General features: G+C 40.8%; 1 protein-coding gene across 1 annotated transcript in view; it reads left to right on the forward strand.

Annotated features, from left to right (window-relative positions):
* CUNH10orf67 (chromosome unknown C10orf67 homolog) overlaps positions 1-24578 on the forward strand; it is a 164054-nt gene that overhangs the window by 78201 nt on the left and 61275 nt on the right. The window contains 3 exon segments of the mRNA XM_064368442.1: positions 8756-8911; positions 15567-15714; positions 16874-16932. Of these exon segments, the coding sequence (XP_064224512.1) occupies positions 8756-8911; positions 15567-15714; positions 16874-16932 (363 nt within the window).

Consider the following 24578-nt stretch of genomic DNA (forward strand, 5'->3'; position numbering starts at 1 on the left):
GAGTGTGTGTGTGTTTTAATTTAATTTTCTTTTCTTTTTCATTAGAGACAGGGTCTCACTATGTTGCCCAGGCTGTTCTCAAACTCCTGATCTCAAGTGATCCTCCACTTCAGCCTCCCAAGGTGCTGGGATTATAGGTGTGAGCCACTATGCCTCACCAAACATGTGTGTTTTAAGCTACTACATTTGGGGTAAAACTTTTATGCAGCAATAGATAACAAATTCATCCTTCATATTTAGTGGGCCATGGAATCCTACCAGTTTTTTGTTGTTGTTGTTTGGGTGTTTGTTGTTTGAAACAGGGTCTTGCTCTGTCACCAAGACTGGAGTGCAGTGGCACCATCTCTGCTGACTGCAACCTCTGCCTCCCAGGCTTAAGCGACTGTCCCACCTCAGCCTCCCAAAGCGCCGAGATAACAGGCATGAGCCACCACACCTGGCCATCCTGCCAGTTTTTACCTCCTAAATCCATGTCTTGTTATCTTGCCTCTGAACTAAATTAGGTAGTCAGCATTGCTCACCTGGCCTGTGACTGGTACCTTCTTATTCCTTTTGGTCATTATTAAGTCCATTGTCTGCCCAGTCATCTGAGGGGTCTTTCAAAACACAAGTCTGACCACATCCTGCCCTGTGTAAATCCTTCAGTGTTTTCTCTATGCCTTTAGGATGTTTAAGTGCCTTAGCATGGCTCAAAAGGTCCTTACATCTCTTCACTTTGATCTGTTTCCACTTCTTAGCTAAAACTTTACCCTCCCGCCATACTGAGCCGTCACCTGCTTCCCTAAGCTCACCTCAAGTTATTAACAACCTCCCTGGAATTTTCACATAATGTCCCCGCACCTTGCTTTTTTCTCTGCTGAATAATAGATGTAGTGAATGTATCACATTTACCCAGTACATATTGATCTGTCCACTAGGCTCTTCCTGAAGAGCAGGGAATGAATCTTACTCATCTTTGTATTATTCTCCTAGCAGAATGCATGGCACATAATAGGTTTTTTGACAAATTTTGTTGAATAAAGGGTTGAATATAATCAAGAAGAGTGTCAGGATAACTTGACCTACACCATGGTTCTGGAAATAGATCATGAATTCCTCGTGGAAATTTCCTAGAATAAAGGCAATCCATAATGTTGAGGTCTTTAACTGTTCTTTCACTCACGTGTTGATTCATTTCATCCATCTATTGACTGATTTTGCAGCAGAGACAGAGGCAGTCCTTATACTCATTATGTATACTCTAGTGGTCAGGAGAGATAATAAACTTAGCAATCAGAGTCCACATTAGAGGTCTGCACTCAATGGGTGCATAACTCTGGCAATGTGAATGAATAGTTAAGGAAGACTTTTAGGAAAAGGTGATTCTTATGCTGAGCCTTGAAGGACAATGAATATTTGGGGAAGATGGAACAAAAACAGGGAAAGAAAAGAGAGGGCGAAGGAGAGGTGAAAAAAAGAGATTTTGAGGAATTGGTTCATGCAATTATGGGGGCTGGCAAGTTTGGAATTTGCAAGGCAGGCCAGCAGGCTGGAGACCCAGGAAAGACTTGATATTACAGCTTGAGTCCGAAGGCAGTCCTCTAGTAGAATTTCCTCCTCTTCCTCAGAGAATCTCAGTCTTCCTCAGAAGGCCTTCAACCTTTTGGACGAGCTCCATCCACATGATGGAAGTATGAAGGGTAATTTGCTTTACTGATTTAAATATTAATCTCATCTAAAAAATCCCAGCAATATCTGACATTTGAAAAATATCTGAGTACCATGGCCTAGCCAAGTTGCTGCATAAAATTAATCATCACAGATATAGATATGTGACTATCTAGATGTATGTGAATGTGTATATGTAAGTGTGTACATATATTTATGTATATCCTAGTTCTGTCTTTGGAGAGCGCCTAGAGGAAATGACACTCCTATAGCAATGAGCACACCTAGCATTCAGCTTTTAGATTTCAATGATATTCTACACTAAAAGAAACCAGGGCTTTTTGGAGGAGTAGCCAACTGCTCAGGGCAGTGACAGGGAAAATGGAAGAAGGACCTGCAATATTTTGTCATAACCAAAGCAAAGAAATGCTAAAAAATGATGAAGGCATGTCAGAACACAGGGGTCAGCTGGTAGGGGCTTCCTTCATTCCACTTGGCCAATTTGGGAAAATTCATGCATCAAAATAAATAATGATAATTATGAATTGTAACCATTTGAGTAAAATAGGAATCCATGAGTTCACTGTTATAAGCAAATAAGTGAATAACTAACACATTTATTTATTTCAGGAAATTGATTTATCTTACAGATGTACTAAAATATCTCCCTATAAATGCATATTAATACTGTGAGAGTAAATACATATTAATTAAGGAGTATAACATGTATTAACTAGTAAGTTTCATACTTATTAATTAATTTTATAGTGACGAAAGTTGATACTGACACCATCTTAACTAAATGATAAAAGTTACTATCTCCAGTAACAAGACAAATCAAATGAGTGACCTCTGATCATAATACTGATATATAATTTCTATATCCAGCATCATATTAGTCCAGGGTACTATTCTAAGAACTTTGCAAGTATTAACTCATTTATTCTTTATATAATTGTCATTCACATTTGATAGACATAGAAACCTAAATACAGAGAGGTTAAGTGGCTTGCCCAAAGTCACACAGCCATTAAATGGCAGAGGGTAGCATTCAAACCCAGGCATTCTGACCTCAGAGTCCATGCTCTTGGGTTGTCCTTTGAAGTAAGCAATTGGCTTCCCATCCAATATTGTCATAGTCAAATCTAAATGTTGACAGAGTAATTATTCCCTAGTTGCATACTAACAGCTGGACCTCAATGAGAATGATGGCACCAAATATAGAAATTTTATTTTAGAAAGTTAATGAGACAATTGGAATTCCAAAAACATTTTTCTTGAACAGCAGGCAGTAACAATTTTGAAGTTGTTACTGAACCCAATCTGGAATCTCAAACTTCTGTGTTTGGTAAGTGAATCGTGCAGCTTGATTGAACCTTGTCCTACTCAGGACCTCAAGCCCGGATGCCTTTTGCCCCTGTCAACTTGACCATTGTCAGAAAGAACCTCAATGAAGGACAGGCAGTCACATGATTAGGTTGGGATTGAACTAAAGGGTAATACATTTTTTAGTAAACCACCCTAAGATGGGATGTTAAAGTGGGACTCTTGGGTTTCAGTTTCATCCAAAATCCCAAAAGTAGAGAACAAAACACTGTTAAAAAGTGAGATGTGGCTGGGCCTGGTGGTTCATGCCTGTAATTCCAGTGCTTTGGGAAGCTGAGACAGGAGGATGGCTTCAGCCCAGGAGTTAGAAGTTGCAGTGAGCTATGATCATGCCACTGCACTCCAGCCTGGGTGACAGACCGAGACCCTATCTTAAAAAAAAAAAATAGGTGCCAGCAGGATGTTCTTTGCAGGACATTCCAAGACTTGGTGGAGCTGCTTAACTGGCCAGTAGTAGCCCATCATCCATCTCCAGGAAATATAAGAGATATCTTGAATTTGGAAATGGACAAGGCTGGTCAAGAGGTCCACTTTGGGGAAGGCAGGCAGCATGGAGTGCTGACCTGCAAATGGGAGAAAGAAAGGGAGTATTTCTCCTTCGAGCCAAGCAAGGGTGGAGTCTTGGACCACTTAGAAAGCTTGATGAGCATCCCTGGGTCTGAGGAACATGAGGACTGGTATGGGACTTGCCAGGAAAATTCTACAGAAGAGCTGATGGAGCAGACCCCTGCTGACAAGGACCATCTGAGAGGTGACAGGATGCCATCAGAAGGGCAGGTCCTGGGACAGAAGCCAGGGAGGCACTGCTACTGTGGAGGGCACTGCAGGAAGTCAGGCCAGCATGGACCCTCCTGGCAACCAAGGGCAGCAGGTTACTGTCAACTGACACTTGTTTCTGTTTCTTTAATGTTTCTCCCTCTCCTCTGCTCCAGACCATTGGAGACTCTCAAATTGGAGAAATAAAAGGAAGAGAGGCTCAACCCTTCTCCTCCACTGCAGACTGCCCCGTCTAAGGGGGGCCAGAGTGGTGGGAGGACAGAAGCATTAATGGGTAAGAGGTGGCTAGACTAGAATTTTTGGTTTGGGTTTTGGTTTTTGCTTTCTTCTCATTTTCTTTCTTTTATTTTCTTGTCATTGTCTAAGATTAAAGTTGTTGTTACTAAGTTAACAAAATAAAGCCATGATATCTTCCTGAAAGTTCTAAAAGGTGAGAACCATGAGACCAGTGACCAGATTTGCAGGGGCACTGAAGAAAAATCACACGCTTTCTGCTTATCTCCCAGAATCCAGTCATTCCATAAACACTAGTGAGACATCAGAAACGTTCCAGGAGATGAAGAAAGACGAATCCATTATATTTGGACCTACGACTATTTTATGAAAAGTCAAGAGTAAGACTTTTTTGTTCTTTGAAAGAATTGTGGCCCTCCCTGCCCTGAAGTCCAGAGTGGCTGAGCTCATCGAGAAGGCAGGCTGGTCCAAGCACCTCTCGGCATGGTACCTGGGTGAGATTTTAAATGAGTTTCCCAGGGTGCTTCTCTGTCTTGCTCTGGCAAAGATGACTTGGCCAATCAGAGCATCATTCCCTAAACAGCCTGCACACTTTCTCATTACTTTTTAGTGCGTTGGTCTCTGCGTTGTCATACAATCTTCGTTTTGTTGGCATTTTTAAAACTTGTGTTTTAGATTCAGAGGGTATACATGCGTGTTTGTTACATGGATATGTTGCATAGTGGTGAGGATTGGGCTTCTAGTATACCCGCCCCCCAAATATTGAACATTGTATTCAATAGGTAATATTTCAGCCATAGTCTCCCTGACACCCTTTTCTGTTTTGGAGCCCCCAGTGTCTATTATTTTCATCCTTATGTTCATGTGTACCCGTTGTTTAGCTCCCACTTAGAAGTGAGAACATGCAGTAGTTTTCTGTTCCTGCATTAATTTGCTCAGGATAATAGCCTCCAGCTCCATCTATGTTACTGCAAAGGACATGATTTCATTCTTTTTAATCGCTGCATAAAATTCCGTGGTGTATGTATTAATACATTACATTTTCTTTAAACAATCGACCATTGATGGACAGTTAGGTTGGTTCCGTGACTTTGCCATTGTGAATGGTGCTGCAATAAGCAGACAAGTGCGGGTTTCTTTTTTAAGAGTAAAATAAACCCAACGTATCTAGAACATAAAAGTGAGTTAGAAAATATGCAAATAATAAAGTGACCCCAAGAAGAGTATTTACAAGATAGAGAAAGGACACAGAGGTGGAAGGTGGGTGGGTGGGAGAGGGGGTGCTAAGGCTCCCAGAGCAGGTGGCATCTGGATTTGAATGACAAACAGCCACAACAGGACTAAATGTTAGGATATAATACTTACTGGGGGCTATGTTGTAGGCACTGTCCAAAATTGTTTACATGTATTGACTTATCTAATTCTCACAATTCAGGTACTTTTATTCATAGTGCCATTTTACAGATGATAACAATGAGACACTCGGGGTTTAAGAAACTTGTTCAAGGTGCCAAGCTGACAGAGCTGGTCTGCAGACTCAGGCTATCGCACTCTAATACCATTCTGCTAGAATGACAAGCAAGAGCTTGTTGGGTGGGTTAAGAGGGAACTCCAAGTGCAGAGGCACAGGGACCTGTGGCTACGTGGTGTTTCGGAGAAGTTGCATGCTGAGTGTATCAGTATTGATAAAATGCCCAGTTTGGGTGAAGGAAGAGGAGAGAAGACTGGCATGAGTTGCTGGCCAGGTAAGCTGGCAGCAGATCATGAAGGCTGCCATTTTGTATACCATGCTAAGGGATGTCAGCCTGTAGGAGGAGATGGGGAGAAAGGCATTTTAGAAAGGTCATTTGGCTACTGGATGAAGATTGGAGGGAGGTGACAAAGCAAGAGCCAGGGAGGCTAGTTAAGAAGCTTTTACAATATCCAGGTGAACAAGGCAAGGACTAAGATTGTGGTGGAACAGGAAAAACGGTGATGGAGTTTGGTAGAGATTTAGGGGTAGGTTGGACACATTTGGTTAGTTGACAAAGGAGAAGAAGGGGCTTAAAATGGGTTTTCAGCTTACAATGCTGTTAATTAGGGGACACAGAAAGGTTGACACTGAAGATGTTGAAATCTGTTTGGAAGATATACGATGCCTAGTAACACTTAAGGGCCCTGGTAGAATAAATGTGTGTTGACCTTAGCAGAGTGTTTGCTGTAGACACACATAAGAATGCTTGTAAAGACTAGATCTACACAATCAGTACTCTTATTTAAAATCACAAAATTTAAGGCCAGGAGCGGTGGTCCTGTAGTCCCAGGACTTTGGGAGGCTGAGGCAGGCGGATCCCTTGAGCTCAGGAGTTCGAGACCAGCCTGGGCAGCATGGCAAAACCCCATCTCTGCAAAAAATACACAAATTAGCCGGGTATGGTGTTATGTGCCTGTAATCCCAGATACTTGGGAGGCAGAGGTGGAGGCAGAGGTGGGAGGATTGCTTGAGCTCAGGAAGCAGCAGTTGCAATGAGCCGATTACACCCCTGAACTCCAGCCTGTGTGATAGAGTAAGACTGTATCTCTCTCTCTCTCTCTCTCATACACACACACACACACACACACACAATAAACCTAAATAAAATAAAATCACAAAATTTTAAAAGCTAATATTGTCTTGAGTATTCTCTTTTCACTCTTTTTAATTCTACTGTATATTCATATATGATTTTTTTTTATTCTGTGTAGACTAAGCCAGTGCTATTCATAGCCACCTTCATACATTATTATTCTTAGTCTACTGGTATTCATCATATTAGGACAATGTTAGTTTACAAATCTAACTCTTTTGAAATATAACATTAAACATATTAGCAGATATTACTAAGTTTTGCTATATTTCCTGTATGTTGCATGTACCCAAATATATTAGTCACAAACACACAAAAAGTCAAATGGTTTCTTTATAATTTCAAAAAGTCCAAACTAAACTGTAAGTTTTGCATAGCAGTGTTGAAAATGAGATTTTTAAATGCTTGAAGTAAGATGCCTGATTCTTCACTATCTGTATAGCCTTGGTGTTTGTGCATTTGGATGAGCAAACACCTCCTCCAGTCATTACAGACTGGTTTTGGTCGGTAAAGAATTTTTTGGGGGGTCTCTGAGCTGATAAGATTGCCTCCAGGCTTGCAGCTGAGTAGGGTTGCAGCCAAGTTACATGGCTGCTGCTGGGTCTACAGTAGGGAACATGTTAGTGGGCTATTACTAAGGATTTGAGCAGGCTTGGATCCTGTCTGGCCCCTGGAAAGAATAAACCGCTTCCAGGACCTTGGTCTGTAGAGTTGGTGCTGGGTAAAGACTATGCTTCAGGCTTCACATTTGGGTTGGCAGATGGTGGGCCTGTTACCAGGTACACAGAGGAGTGTGTATTCCTTCAGGTCCCTTGGAGTGTTCCTGCTGGGCTACTGTGTTGGTCCCTGGGCAAGAAGAATTGGCCATGGACCGTGGCTGACAGGGGCTTGAATGGAACCTTACACTGAGACTGGGGCCTGCAGACATGCCTCCAGAGACACAGACAGGTATGCCTCCTGCTGGGCTCCTGGGCAAGCAGGACTGCTCCTGGACCATGGCTGAGTGAGCTGGAACTCGGTCAAAGGGCTACTTGGTGCTTCTCCATCAGACTGAGGTCAGCAGCCTGCATGGATGGGCTTTTTCCTGGCAGATCTCTGGGTGAACAGGATGGCCATCTAAACAGGATGGCTTCTAAAAAGGCTAGGAAGGAACAGAGCTAGGTTACAGGGCCACCCCAAGATCCACAGTGGAATCAAGATTGGTGGGCCTGCCTTTGGGGCACTGACATACATAGCTTTCACCAAGCCCCTGGGTGGGCAAGACTGCTCTCAGACTGCAGCTGAGAGGGGATGGGGCCAAGTTAAAGGGCTATTTCAAGATCTGCTGTGAGACTGAGGTCAGCTGACTTGTTTCCGAGGGCACAAATAGGCATGAGTCCCAGCAGGTGCCTGGGCAGGCAGGACTGGTCTCAAACTGCAGCTGAGAGTGTGTTTAGTTGAGTTACAGAGCTAATTCATGGTCCACACCTGAGACTGAGGCCCATGGGCCTGTCACCAGAAGCACAGGTTAATGTGATTCCTCCTGGATTTCTTGGCAGATGGTTCTCGTGGCAGGACCAAGTCCAAACAGGATTGTAGCCAAGTTCACAGGAGGATGAGGCCATTTCTGGGTCTGTAGCTGGGACTGTGGTCAGTGAGCCTGCCACCTGGGTGCAGCCTACCACTCAAAACAGCCCTCTTCAGTCTTGGGCTCCACCGGGGCTTTGGGATCTTCTATCCAGGGCCCAAATCTCCCCCCAGGGCACTTTTGTCCATGGATGGCTGCCCAATTCTTATTGAGTGGAAGTTCTAGTCTTCCATCTTGCTGTTTACTATTGTAATTTGCATGGCTGATAGTTAGAGTAACTGATCATGCTTTGTGTTTTATAGGATAACACGTGCTATATACTGCATGATACTTTTTAGCATATATTTCAATAAAAAGTTGCTTATTAAAATTGTATGCAAGTTATAAAAATAACATAACTTCACAAAACAGTGGCTTAAATGATGAAATGTTTTCTAGTGGTGTCTAATTTTTGCCGAGTCTTTAATTTAGTGTTAGTGCCTAATTTTTAATGTCTAGTGTCTAATTAATTTTTAATGATGCTTTTTTTTGTCCACAGCAGTTCTTTGAGGTAGAAGAAGAGAAGGTTTCTTTGCAAGATGCGAGTAGTGTCAAAACAAATATTTTGTTAAGAAAACTGAAAGAGAAAGAAGACATTATTAAAGAATTAAAAGAAAAACTAGACCAATATGAAGATTTTGGGTTTCATAAAATGGTAAGTTTGAAGGCAAGGAATAATTAATTTTAATATATGTAAATAAAGTCATAAATAGTTAAAAGCTTGGGTTAAGGATAAATTAAAATCCAATTGATCCATTTGGTCATCTCTCCATAATATAAGCCAGTCTAACTATTTTCTGCTCGATGGTCTATTCTAGAAAACCCATAACAATATGAATAGGAGCAATATAATGGTTCTCAATTTTTATTTATAATGAAAATAAAATAACCTACCTCCCACTGCAAAAAATGTCCTACTCTAGAAGAGCATGGGAATGGACTTTTATTGTAACCAAAGACTCCCACCCTTCTTTGCAGTGAAGGTAGTTTGAAAGACACAAAGCTGGCCGGGCGCGGTGGCTCACGCCTATAATCCCAGCACTTTGGGAGGCCGAGGCGGGTGGATCACGAAGTCAAGAGATCGAGACCATCCTGGTCAACAAAGTGAAACCCTGTCTCTACTAAAAGTGCAAAAAATTAGCCAGGCATGGTGGTGTGTGCCTGTAATCCCAGCTACTCGGGAGGCTGAGGCAGGAGAATTGCCTGAACCCAGGAGGCGGAGGTTGCGGTGAGCCGAGATCGCGCCATTGCACTCCAGACTGGGTAACAAGAGCGAAACCCCGTCTCAAAAAAGAAAGAAAGAAAGAAAGAAAGGAAAGAAGGAAGGAAGGAAGGAAAGAAAGAAAGAAAGAAAGAAAGACACAAAGCTAATCTTTCCAAGCCAGAGCTTCCAAAAAGCTAACTTGGAACGGAATGACATTTAAATAAAACTATCAAGAAGAAAAATCTCAGAGGATTTTCCCCTCAGTTCTCCCTGTTGCAGTGGGAGCCAAGGTCTGTTTTGCTGGTTAGACAAACTACTGATGGGAGCAAAAATGGAATGAGTGAGGAGGCAGAAAGAAGAACCTAAACTCATCAAGGAGGAAGTTTAAGGGCTTTGGAAAGTGGGGATCCTGAGAGCAAATTCATTTTCATCTCATCTCTACTCCAAGCCACCCACTGTCTCAGACCCAGCCATGGTTCACAGCTGGAGAGGATTTTGTTATTAAGTTCTAAGAGCAAGAAGCTGGTTGTTTTGATTTGGAAAGGCTAACAGATGTTGGGACCGAGGAAGAATAAAGTCTATGGGTTACCAATAGCAGGTATCAGATGCTTCATCGATGGCATCTCTTCTCATTCTCACAGCTCAGTTTACAGATGAAAAAGCAGAGATGGGGTGGTTAAGAAACTTCCCCATGGGCACACAGGTAGTAGGTGGTAAAGATGGTCTGTGAACCAAGGCTCACCTGAATCTAAAGTCCACTTACAGAGGGGGAGCTTTATCCTGTACAGTAAGAATTAAAGTTTGTAGTGAATATATAATATACATATGCATATAGAAAATGTATAGATTATAATGCATAGGTTATGTTATAACATGTTATAATGTAATATAATACATTAATAATTATTAATACACATAGAAATATTGACACATCCATACAGGAAAATCTGAAAAGTTATATGCCAAAATGTTAACACTAGAAAGAGGCACTTATGGGTTGCTGATGCCTTTGAATACAATCTATGGTTTATCTAAATCTCTCACTAGTACTCTTATTTAAGACTTAAAGGTTATAAGAGATAGTGAATCAAATGCAAACCATTCTATAGGATCATATTTAAACTGGTTTAAATGTTTGCTTTGTTAACCTATTAGAAATCTTTATATCTAGAAAAAAAATGAGCACCTTCTAAGCAATACAGTGTTAAGTGTCAATAGCATAAATCTAATAAAATTGAATATTAATTTTTTTATATGTCTTGGACTAGGAAGCACATTCATTTTTTGCATTTGCTTTTGAAAAACCTTTTCTTAGGTTTACAATTACTTTTACTTTTTGGAGAAAATAGTTTAATAGAAAAGACTAAAAACTGTAATAGTTTGCCTTTTTTTTTTTTTTTTTTTTTTTTTTGAGGCAGAATCTTGCTCTATCACCAGGCTGGAGTGCAGTGGTGCGATCCTGGCTCACTGCAACTTCCGTTTTCTGATTTCAAGCAATTCTCCTGCCTCAGCCTCCCGAGTAGCTGGGACAACAGGCATACACCACCACGCCTGGCTAATTTTTTGCACTTTTAGTAGAGACGGGGTCTCACCATGTTGGCCAGGATGGTCTCGATCTCTTGACCTCGTGATCCGCCCGCCTCGGTCTCCCAAAGTGCTGAGATTACAGGCAATAGTTTACTTTTAATCCTGCCTTGGTCAGAGACATCCAGTGTAGATGTGGCAAGGCAATTTTGATTCATTTATTTGCCATTTGTGAAATGCAACATGATACTCACCTGGCTAAGGTGGAGGGTTATGATAAGAACACCGGCTGTGTTGAATGTAAATTGCTTTGAGTTCCTTGATGAAATATTAGTGTATCAATTCAGTTATTATAAGGAAATGCAGAAATCCTTATAACCATCAGTTTATATTCCATAAAATGTACCAAACAGACCTCCGGACTGTTGAGAACACCCCAATTGGGTAAGACAGTTCCCTGCACTCTTGACATGTTTATACCTCTAATTGTTCTCTTCAGGTGATTACCTGGCTCGGCTGGACATTCTGGGGAAAGCATGAGGATGGGCTGTGGCTTTGTGAAGAGGGGAGTAGGTGGGAGCCACACAGGCTCATGTGTAAACAGGCTGTTCTCTGGCTTACAATGGCATCCAGAATACCCTGGTTATTCCACTGTAATTAGCCCCAAAGAGCACATTCGAATTTCTGTAAACAATCTAAGATTTGAGGAAGGTGAGGTGATTCTGGTTAACGGGGTGTATGGATTTCTCCTAGAGATTCCAACAAAACGCAGGGCTCTGCTCTCCCCTCCTGACTGACGGGGATGGAAGCATACGTGTGTCCATTTCAAGAACACAAACATGAATGCCACAAAGGCAGATCATGGCTTATATCAAATAATAAGAAATACGCTTTTTTTTTTTTTTTATATTTTCTCTAAGAACAGACTTTCCTAAAACCTCATGCCACTTAAGTTCTAGATGATCTTTTTTATTTGGAATTTCAGCTAATTCAACTGCCCCCTCTAGTGGTATTTAAAAAACCCTTGGGACACCAAGTCTGGAATTAGATTGGGAACACGGAATTTGGAGAAACAATTAAAAACTTCAAAGTAGCGGTGGAAGTAAGCTGGAAAAAAAAGCGAAATAAACAAGCTTTATTTAGTTTATCTAAAGTTATCTAGTTTACTGTTAGTGATTATCAAATTATTTCAATAGCTTCATAGTTAATAAGTAGTTGTAATATTTCTCATCTCCAGATGGGAACATCCTGAATGTTGAACTTTCCCAAGAGCAACTTCATTCAAGGGATGAAATGTTCAGGTTTTATTCGGTGGGAAATCAATGTGACTCAGCTGCATACCATTGTAGTCAGTGGGTTTCCATGCTGTCCGTTGGCTAATCCTCTTGAGAATTTATAAAGGCGGTTAGCCTTTATGTCTCTCTGTCTCTCTGTCTCTGTGTGTGTGTGTGTGTGTGTGTGTCCCTGTGCATGTGTTTTAATTTCAATTGGAGCTGGCATTTTAAATAGACTTTTCATTTTTCTTTCTTATCCCAACCCTGACAAGCCCTGCAGCCATCACCCACCTACCTTCCATTGCTGAGCATATCTGCTTGTTGCTGACAGCTCTGAAACAGAGCTGTCATTCAAGAGTGGCAGCTCTGCAGGGTTGCACTGCCCAGAGTGCCACTTTCCTGGCTGTCACTCATTGGAAAAGCACCTGCTCTTCTCTGTGACTGCCATGAGGCATGGGCTTGCATCAGAACTCTACTCCTCCCCGGAAAATTGAGATGTCCAATTCAATGGAGCCTGTGGAAGGGAAACTGCTGAGAAGGCACAGAAAGTGCTCTGAACCAGGACTTCTCAGACTTTACCGCTCACATGAATCACCTGCAGATCTTGTTAGATGCAGACTCTGACACCGTAGCCCTGGGTTGGGACTGAGGGGCTGCATTTCCAATCAGTTCCCAGGTGATGCTGAGGCTCCTGGTCTATGGACCAGTTTGAGGAGCAAGGCTCCCAAGTACACCTGTTTTCAAAAATGATTCTTCTGAGATTCAGTTTGGGATTCAGTTTGCAATTCTATGCATCTCGTGAATATTCACAAAAGATACAGCACATATGCCACCACTTGAAGTCCTGGCTTTTATAATATGAAAGAAACTTGAGATTGGAAAGTTTCTTTGTAATTTTAAAATTCCAGAATGATCAAGGATCACACACAGTCTCTCTTACAGTGTGGTTTAAATGGCTACATCCAGTTAACCGCCTTTTAATTGGTCTCCATCCTTCCTAACCTCATTTTATTAGTGCAGTTTATTTTTTTAAAAAGTCTCGTGGTTTAAGCAAGCGAAAACTAGCCGTGTGGGCAGATGGCAGAAGGAACACCACCACAAAACCTGCCACTCAGAGTGTAACAGGACCGCAGCAGCTCAGAACGATCCCTTTGTTCATTTTGCTAATGAGTGTCCTCATTGCTGTGGGCATCTGAATAGTTAATTACTTGCAGTTCCCGCAGCTGACAGATGGTGGGGACAGAGCTAAGGGTTAACCTTGGAAGAAAAGGGGCTGTGGATTGATATGTGGAGGACGAACCCCCGGATTTAATGTGTTTTCCTTGAGTCCTGCTTTCATACAAAGAGATTCTTAGAACCTGTGGTTAGGTATTAGCTGCTACCACTTGTAAATTTTACACTTCATCTGTTTAATTCAAATAGTTTTTCTTTAGTTTATGAGAATCGGGTGCTCGTGTAATCCTCTGTGGATGTTCATATTCTGCCACTGTCAGGAAAAGTATGCTTAAGCCTATTAAGGCCAGTATTGTTTGTTTCTTTCTTTCTTAAAAAAAAAAAAAGAAAAAAACCCTTTTAGTCTATAAATGCATTCTGTGAGGGTCTCAAATTGAACAATGTGGGACAAGAAATTAATGACTGGGATTCTTCCTTTATTAAGAAAATAGTGTTGTGTATTAACTACTTACTAGGTTTGTTAGTTTTCATTAGTTAAGAATGAATTGGGCTCAAATAATTTAAATGAAATGGTGAATCAAAGTCATGAAGATTTGTAATTGAGCCTAGTACAAAATTTAGCAATATGTTTTAAATATTACAAACTCTTACACACACACACACACACACACACACATATATATACCATATGTAATTTTATTAGTAAGTTGCTTGTTTTAAAGGACTTATTAATGCACTACAAAAAATTTCAATCACTTCTTTTTCTTTAAAACTGTTACAGGGGAAAATATCTTAATAATTTAATCCCACATGTCTTAAACTTAAATGAAAGTGTAGTTCTGAAAGGAAATCAGTCTATTAAGAGAAATGATTTTGTTTTTGAGGGAAGATTTTGTTCTTATTTATTGCAATAATGGAATTACTGCAAAAAGAGTAACTTATAATTCGCTTGCGATGACCTTAAGTTCAAAAGTATTTTTAATGTCTATAGTAATTTTGAAACAAGGCATGTAGAATCTCCTATCTCCTTTGGCATAATAATATAATGACTAATATTTTGAGATTGTACAATCTGTTTAATATTATACCACAGTAAAGTATAAAGTTCTGCCCCAGCTTCCCCAATCCATTACATCTTAATTTTTTTTCAATGTGTGGCAGTAAAATCTAAACAACCATAAGGGAGTATATTCAGATGTTTTCAATAGCTTTGAAACAGACAAGAAGAAGATAGAAAAAAAAAAAAAAAAAGGAGTAGCTGTCCCAATAAGCGCATCTATTGCGTAAGAAAAAGCCTCTCCCATAATGGACATGGCAAGATTTAAACAAAAGACGCACATAATAAAAATGTAAATGAGTTTGCTTTACTAAAACTATAACTTTAAAGTCTTTTGTTGTAAGTTATCCTGAAACCTTCTTACAAGGTAATCACTGTTTGCATAGAGATTTAAACTGAAGTCTTCAATAGCATTAAACGCCTGCACAGACCCCGTGTGACAAGCATGCAAAGCCATGTTAATGTTCAGAATATGAATTGCCTCTGGGTGGCTCCTCCACCAAGCAGAAAACCAACTGTGTGGATATCCGTGTGCCTGATGGACTCCATGCGGCTCCCAGCCTGAAAACGTCACCACTTTGACATGTGATGTGCTCCTCATGACACTGGCAGCACTGACACTGGGAAATGCCACAAAGGCAACAAGCCCCCCTCCTTAGCCATGCACTCTGCCACCCCCTGGCGCTGCCCGTCCTGGTCCCCCCAGCCTGCCTAGTTACAGGCGGACAGCACTTCAGACACACACAGAGGGAAGTGTGGGTGGAGGGGCCCCAGCTGCCTCCCCGGACACAGCCTCCATAATGAATTGACCTGAATGATGAGGGCACACAAACAGTATGATATGCATTATTCCTGTCAATAAAATGTCCCCATGTGTTGAGGTCTTTGTACAGAATGTACTGGAGCCTTTCTTCCAGCAAGCTCTATTTAGGCTCCTTCCTTTTTACAATTCGTATTATAAGTGTGTAATAGAATTCAGAAAATTATATGATAGCTTTTCTGTATCTGTATTGTCCTTGTCTTGCATATTTAAATCCTTGGCTCCCTGCTTAGGAATATGGCATTCCCCATCTTGCAGGAGTCTTTTGCCAAAGAAACCAGCTCTCCAAAATCAAACCTAGGAAAGGAAAATTTGGAGTACAAAGTGGAAAATGAGAGACTGCTTCAGATCATTTCAGAGCTTGAAGAAGAAATCCAGATCAATCTAAAAGAAAATTCAGGATTAGGTAATATTTTGAAATCACTTTTAAGAAAAATCTACATATTGGTCACTTCGTAAAGCTCATAAGTATGTTTGTCTTTTCCAAACATGCATTTGTTTCATTATTTACATTTGAAAGATCAATTTCATAGCCGTCTTTGGTTTTCATGATGGATAGCATTTCTTGCTTGGGACGGAGGATGTGTTTGTAGTTCCACTGTGAGCATGTCATGTTAACTCAGGGTGTTGTTTCGGGCCAGACATTGGCCTTTGTAAAAATTTGCTAATCAATGCTCCATTTCACTTAGAAATATTATAACCAGATAGAAACTTTTGCTGCTTTGTTTCAGATACTTAACTGATTATCTAAACTTGATAGTATTTAAGTACTTAAGAATACATAGGGATATGCTTTGTAGAAAAAAACAGAGTTAGCCCTTCAGGAAAATATGCTACTACTTACTAGTTATTTTGATTCTTGAACAAAACTTAAATATACAATTTCATTTGTATACTTTATACCCCTTTTCTTTCAGACCATAAACGGTGAAAGTTGTGTTTAAATCACCAAAGTTGTCAGAACATATGGAAAAGAGGGAAAAAAAACACCAAAGTTTATTGCTTTAATGTATTTTTTCATTTAACTGTCATTCATGTGATTATCTTCATTATATGATGTTTTCCTTAATCTACAGTATTCAAAGCAATGAGCAGGCAATATAACAAATTATAGCAAAATATCAATAAAATGAGATATATTAATAGTATCCCTTGGATATGAAATTCTACCATGCCAGTATGGTCTCGTTCTCTTCTGCTGTGGCATAGCGAGGCTTTTTACTTTGGGGTCGTTCTTATTAAGTCATAAACTGCCACCTGCTAAAGCTCTTTGTATTGGCTGTGACTAACAGCAAAAATGTCCATCGCTAGTATTGATGAAAAGCTTTCAGCCCTCAGCCACACTTGGATCTTGAACTTATTTCTTAATCCCTATCTGACCAGCCATCTGAACAGCAGGAAGAAGGCTGTGAATGTCAAGGGCAGTTGTGAAGGTCACAGTCCTGCTAGGCCTTGCGTCCACCATGCCTGCGAGTGGCCCACAGCCTGCCCTCAGGCAGGCCGTTTGAATACAGGGGCATAAGCGTGTAATTTCATGGTTGGCCTCTTTCTCCTTTTGTTTACAGAAGATGAACTTATAAGTATGAAAGAGATGGCAGAAAAGGATCACAAAACTATTCAAAAGGTACTGTAACATTTTTACGTTGATAAATGACTCTTTTAAATGGAACTATAGGTGCAATTGGCCAAATAACACTGTGTCCAGAGTGTCTTGTCATAGAGAGGAAAGTCGATTCACATGTTTAATCTCTCCCCACTATTTAGGCAGGGTGACTAGAAGCAAATAAGGACTCCGTCTTGAAAACTCATGGATGTACAGATACTTCTTTTGTTAGGGATCACTGATCATCTGCCTTGTTGATTTTAAGGCACCAAAAAGTTACATGACACAGGGAAGTCTGAAGATGAGCTTGCAGTTATGGAAAAAATTATATTCAGAATGAACAGTCTTATTTTCAGATCAGATGCTGGTTGATGTTCATGAATGAGCTGGGCATATGTTATCTGGTAAATATTTAGAGCAGGGAATTCTTCTGGCAGAACAAAAATCAAGCTTTCCTAGGTGGGGCTCAGTGGCTCACACTGTAATCCTAGCAGCTTTAGAGGCCAAGGTGGGAGGATCTCTTGAGCCCAGGAGTTCAAGGCCAGCCTGGAAAACATAGTGAGACCCTGCCTGTATAAAAATAAAAAAATTAGCCAGGTGTAATGGTGCACATCTGTAGTCCCAGCTACTCAGGAGGCTGAAGTAGAATTCCTTAGGCTCAGAAGTTCAGGGCTGCAGTGAGCTAGAATTGCACCACTGTACTCCAGCCTAGACAACAGATTGGGACCCTGTCTCAAACACACACATACATCACCAACCCTCACAACAACAACAAGATTTCCTAGTGCATCGAATTGAATGCAGCAGGATCTCAGCAATTCCTGCTCTCCCTGCACGTGTAGGGCTCCCTACTCTGTTCTCGTTTATCCATAAACCTGCCTCTTGTGGCTCTCAATTGCCTTTCTGTTATGATCAATCTTCCCTTACCTGCTGGAGGCTGCACGAAGGTGGAGACTGCACTATCTGTTCTCTTAGTGGGGAGTACAGTGAAAAATATGCACTGAGAAATATTCCAAGAGAGGAATAGAATAAGAATGCATTTATAGTGCATATAATTTATATATAAACAGATTCACATCCCCATATTATTCCAAATAAGCATAAATGTCTTCCAGTAACTGAACCGAGCATCCATTTTTAAGTTAAAATGAATTCAAGTTAGACAAAATTAAAAATTCCGTTCCTCAGTTGCACTGGCCACATTTGAAGAGATCAACCACCACATGTACCTAAGTTTAGGTTCAGATTTCAACCAGGTCTGATATTGCTGTTCAAGATATTCTTTTTATTTCTTTTTTAAAATATTTGTCCTGGCCAGTCACGGTGGCTCACACCTGTAATCCCAGCACTTTGGGAGGCCGAGGCGGGCAGATCACAAGTTCAAGAGATGGAGATCATTCTGGCCAACATGGTGAAACCCCATCTCTACTAAAAAATACAAAAATTAGTTGGTATGGTGGCACACACCTGTAGTCCCAGTTACTCGTGAGGCTGAGACAGGAGAATTGGTTGAACCTGGGAGGCAGAGGTTGCAGTGAGCTGAGATTGTGCCACTGCACTCCAGCCTGGTGCCTGGTGACAGAACGAGACTCTGTCTCAAAAAATATATGTATTTGCCCTTTATTTCTTCTAAAAAAAAATGGGATACATGTGCAGAACATGCAGGTTTGTTACATAGGTATACATGTGCCAAGGTGGTGTGCTGCACCTATTGACCCATCCTCTAAGTTCCCTCCCCTCACCCCCCACGCCCCAACAGGCCCTGGTGTGTGGTGTTCCCCAATCTGTGTCCATGTATTCTCAATGTTCAACTCCCACTTATGAGTGAGAACATGTGGTGTTTGGTTTTCTGTTCCTTATTTGTTGAGGATGACAGCTTCCAGTTTCATCCATGTCCCTACAAAGACAGGATCTCATTCCTTTTTATGGCTGCATAATTTTCCATGGTGTATATGTATCACATTTTTTTTATCAAGTCTGTCACTGATGGGCACTTGGGTTGGTTCCATGTCTTTGCTACCATGGATAATGCTTCATTAAACATATGTGTGCATGTGTCCTGATGGTAGAATGATTTATATTCCTTTGTGTATATATCCAGTAATAGGATTGCTGGGTCAAATGATATTTCTGCTTCTAGATCCTTGAGAATCACCTTCATGGCACCTCCAGTAGGGCAGGGAAGATTGACCCTACTATCTTCCACAATGGTTGAATTAATTTGCATTCCCACCAACAATGTAAAAGCGCTCCTATTTCGCTACAGCCTCACCGTCATCTATTGTTTCCTGACTTTTTAATGATGGTCATTCTGACTGGTGTGAGATAGTGCCTCATTGTGGTTTTTGATTTGCGTTTCTCTGATAACCAGTGATACTGAGCTTTTTTTCACGTTTGTTGGCCAAGTAAATGTCTTCTTTTGAGACGTGTCTGTTCATATCCTTTGCCCACTTTTTGATGGGATTATTAGTTTCTTTCTTGTAAACTTGTTTAAGTTCCTTGTAGATTCTGGATATTAGACCTTTGTCAGATGGGTAGATTGCAAAGATTTTCTCACATTCTGTAGGTTACCTGTTCACTCTGATGATAGTTTCTTTTGCTGTGCAGAAGCCCTTTAGTTTAATTAGAGCCCATTTGTCAATTTTGGCTTTTGTTGCCATTGCTTTTGGTGTTTTAGTCATGAAGTCTTTGCCCATCCCTATGTTCTGAATGGTATTGCCTAGGTTTTCTTCTAGGGTTTTTATGGTTTTGGGTTTTACATTTATGTGTTGAGTTAATTTTTGTATAAGGTGTAAGAAAGGGGTCCAGTTTCAGTTTTCTGCATATGGCTAACCAGTTTTCCCAGCACCATTTACTGAATAAGCGATCCTTTCCCTATTGCTTGTTTTCATCAGGTTTGTCGAAGATCAGATAGTTGTATATGTGTGGTGTTATTTATGAGTTCTCTGTTCTGCTCCATTGGTCTATGTGTCTGTTTTGGTACCAGTACCATGCTGTTTTGGTTATGTAGCCTTGTAGTATAGTTTGAAATCAGGTATTGTGATGCCTCCAGCTTTGTTTTTTTTTTGCTTACGATTGTCTTAGCTATACAGGGTCTTCTTTGATTCCATATGAAATTTTAAATAGTTTTTTCTAATTCTGTGAAGAATGTCAATGGTAGTTTTATGGGAATAGTGCTGAATCTATAAATTACTTTGGGCAATATGGCTATTTTCATGATATTGATTCTTCCTATCCATGAAGATGGAATGTTTTTCCATTTGTTTGTGTCCTCTTTTATTTCCTCATTCAAGATATTCTTAGGTTTTAGATAAAACTACTTCTAAGAAGTATTTTTCAAAGAAATGGTTACCCTGATGGGTCAGAGGTGAGAGATGTTTCTCTGATAACTGAATCCCTCACAGGTTTTCACAAGGGGAGTTAATTTTCTTGGGCTTCACCCTATTTGCAATGATGATAATGTGAATTTCATGTAACCTTCTTGGCATCAACCTCTAAGGTCAGAAATGAAATCTCAGCCTTCTAGTTTCACTTAATAACCAATCAGGGAACCATCACCAGTCTTTTCCTTCCTTCTTTCTTCCTTCCTTTCCCTTTCCTCTTCCCTTTTGTCTTCCCCTTCCTTCCTTCCCTCAGTCTCACTCAGTCCCCAAGGGGGAGTGCAGTGGTGCAATCATATCCCACTTGCAGCCTCAAACATCCAGGCTCAAGCAATCCTTCCATCTCAGCTCCCAGAGTAGCTGGGACTAAAGAGGAGTACCACCACACTTGGCTAGTTTTTTATTTTTTGTTTTTGTAGAAACAGGGTCTCACTATATTGCCCAAGCTGGTTTCAAACTCCTGGCCTCAACTGATCCTCCTACCTTGTCCTCCCAAAGTGTTAGGATTACAGGTGTGAGCCACTGCACTGGGCCCGGTTCTTTTCTGAAAATGTTCCTCAAGCTCTTCAGTCTGTATACCACTGGTAGAAATGAGTAGGATGTACTTCCTGCTTTCTATAAGGAGTCCAATAACAAAGCAAAGAAAAAAAATTCTCACTTAAATTAAGCTACCAATTGATGGCTGGCTGTATCCCCTGAGAGTTTAACTATTTCAGTTAAGTGCTGCCTCAGCTTTCTAGATCTGCACTGTGCCATGATGGCCTCTGGTCACATGTGGCTATTGAGCACTTGAAATGTAGCCAGTGCAACTGAGGAACTAAGTTTTAATAATTTAATTTCAAATTATTTAAATTCAGAGTTAAAAACTTATACTTGTTTTAGTTCTTGGAAAACCTTTTCATGTATTTTTGTTAACTTGGATATGTGGCTCTACTTTTTCATTTGTAAATTTTATGAAATCTGAATACAAATAAAGTATTTCCAATGAAAACTTAGCTCCCCAATTGAGATGTGCTGTAAGTGAAAAATACACACTGGATTTCAAAGACTTGGTATAAAAAATGTGAAATGTCTCACTAATAATTTTTTGCATTGATTATACATTGAAATGATAATATTTTGAATATATAGCAATAAAAAACCATGTTATTAAAATTGCTTTTACCTTTTGCCTTTTTAACATGGCTATTATAAAATTCAAAATTATATGTGCAAGTCACATTATATTTCTATCTGATAGCTCCATTATATATAATGTAATATATAAGGCATATAATGTAACATACAACATATATAATGTGATATATATAACATATGATATAGTATAGCAGACTCCTAATCTGCTTATTTTTTTAATTCTTTCTCTTCTTTTTTTCTTTACATGCACTGGAACTTCTGATAGACATTGAATATAGGAATATTTTGGTACTGAGGAGAAAGAATCTAGAACCCTGGATTCCTGTTCCGTTTCTGCCCCTAATTCCCCTGGGGCCAGTGCCTGTCTCTCTTCTTCCTATTTTTCCCAGGCATGCCATGTGGACTCAATGAGATAATGAATGTCAGCGTGCTTTGTCAACTGAGAAGCAGTTCAGATGTTGTTGAACAAATGACAGCTGATATTTGCTGGTTTTTTTCCCCAATATCTTGCACTAAATCAATTAGTTCAGCAGTGTTTATTAGTTGCCTTTAAGTGCTAGGCACTGTGCTACTACTGCTAGAAAAAATAAAATGCATGTATACACATATGGTCCCTTCTGGGGATGGGGTGAAGTCTATAGGGATAGACCAAAGCCATAAGGCAGTGGGATAGGGACTATAAGAGAAGTATGTACTAGAGAAGAGATACCCAGCTTCATCTGGAAGGTTCTAGAAAAGCTTCACAAGCAGTTTCACAACGTTTCTCACACTCTTTTATTGAGGCTCACTGGAACTGATTGTTTCGGGTTTTTTTGCTTGTGTGCCTGTTTGTTTATTTGGGGTTTTTTAAAGATAGGGTCTTGCTCTGTTGCCTAGGATGGGGTGCACTGGCATGACCACAGCTCACTGTAGCCTTGACCTCCTGGGCTCAAGCAATTCTCCCACCTCAGTCACCTGAGTAGCTGGGACTACAGGCATGCACCACACCTGGCTAATTTTTAAAAAAAATGTGTGTGTGTGTGTGTGTGTGTGTGTGTGGAGATTGTCCCTCACTATGTTGCTTAGGCTGGTCTCGAACTCCTGGGCTTAAGGGATCCTCCCACCTCAGCCTCCCAAAATGCTGAGATCATAGGCTTGAGCCACCGTGCTGGGCTTTGGAGCTGATTTTTCCAGGCAAGCAAGAGAGTAGAAGAGCTAGGTACAGGGTGTAAAGGCATAAAGTCTGACATAGGTTTGTGGAATCTTGCTTGTGACTGCGTGTGCCTCAAGAATGCAGTAGGAGTCTGATGAGACTATATGGGAAGAATCTGCAGTGGGGCAGAAAGAGGGGACAGGCCAGGGGTGTGGGGAAGGGAGCATAAACAGGATGTGGAAGAATGGAAAGGAGCAACTCAGAAGACTTCAGATAACCATGTGTCCCCCCAGCTTTTTTTTTTTAAGCCCTGGGTGCACTTAAAAACAGGTTGAAATGGGACTGAATTTGAGGAGGCTGACCTCTTGCCATCGATCTGAGCTAAACATGGTCAGTTACAGAATTCATAGCTTTTGTGTTTTAATTCTAGGAATCAAATGCCATCTGTATCTGTGTCTGTCTTTCAGCTGCTGCCACAGTAGAATCTGTTCTCATGAATTTAATTCAGGGAGGGAGGCAGACCCGGAGTCAGAGAGAATAGTACAGGTGTGATAGCGTCAGGTTGCAGAGAAGCAGAGTTTGCCGTGCGGCACGCAGGAGGCACACCCAGCCAGGGCTGTATGGGATCAGGGAAGGTTGGAGGAAGGATACTGCATTGGCCCTGGGAAGAGCAGTTAGAGTTAGCTAGGAAAGGGATGCAGGAGAGTTGGGATGGGTATTCTGAGTACCATGCAAAAGCACCTTGTATAGGAAAGGGTGTGTGGTTTGCTGTAGCTGAAGAGCACATGAAAGCAAGGCGTGGCAAAGGGCACAGGACTGTTGCAGAAGATTATTATTCATGCAGACAGGCTTGAATAACCTTCTGAGTGCATTGGAGAGCCTTGAACATTGCGGTAGGATCAGATTTGTGTGTCAGAGAGAAAATGAATGAGAGGGAGGAAAGCCCAGAACCAGAGTCCAGTGAAGGCATTGCTTGGATAAACCAGGGAAACGATGAAGTACTGAAACAAGAACAGTGACACTGAGGTGTTTATTAAGTTAACACAGACATGAATTAATTACATTGAATGCATACCAAAATGAAAGGTTGAATTCTACCAGCCTATAACACGCACAGACAGCAACTGATCAATGTAAATACTGAGGCACAAGGGGACAAGGGCCCTGCAGTGCATGGGGTTTTTGTGGGTTTTTTTTTAACTTTTAATTTTTGTGGGTACTTGGTAGGTATATATATTTACGGGGTATATGAAATATTTGATACAGGCATACAGTATGTAATGATCACGAGGGTAAGTAGGGTATCCATCGCCTCAAGCGTTTATCCTTTGTATTACAAACAATCCATTTATGTTCTTTTAGTTATTTTTAAATGTACAATTAAATTATTATTAACTATAGCCGCCCTGTTGTGCTATCAAATACTAGGTCTCATTCATTCTTTCTAGCCATTTTTTTGTACCGTTAACCATCCCTACTACCCCACTCCTCACTACCCTTCCCAGCATCTGGAAACCATCTTTCTACTCTCTATCTCCATGAGTTCAATTGTTTTAATTTCTAGCTCACACAAATAAATGGTTTGTTTGTTTGTTTGTTTGTTTGGAGACAGGGTCTTGTTCTAGGCTGGAGTGCAGTGGTGCCACCATAGCTCATGGCAGCCTTAAATTCCTGGGCTCAAGCAATCTTCCTACTTCAGCCTCCGAAGTAGCTTGGATTATAGGCATTCACCACCATGCCCAGCTAATTTTTGTATTTTTAGTAGAAATGGGGTTTCACCATGTGGATCAGGCTGGTCTTGAACTCCTGACTTCAGGTGATCCACCTGCCTCAGCCTTCCAAAGTGCTGGGATTACAGGTGTGAGCCACTGTGCCCGGCGTAAAAAAAAAAAAAAAAATTTATGGAGACCCGATCTCACTGTTTAAGACCAGGTTGGTCTCAAACTCTTGGCCTCAAGCAATCCTCCTGCCTCAACCTCTCAAAGCACTGGGATTACAGGTGCGAGGCACTGTACTCA

This window comes from Aotus nancymaae, unplaced genomic scaffold (genome assembly GCF_030222135.1).
Source record: "Aotus nancymaae isolate 86718 unplaced genomic scaffold, 86718_ANA_hifiasm-v0.15.2.pri h1tg000077l, whole genome shotgun sequence".
Lineage (NCBI taxonomy): Eukaryota > Metazoa > Chordata > Mammalia > Primates > Aotidae > Aotus > Aotus nancymaae.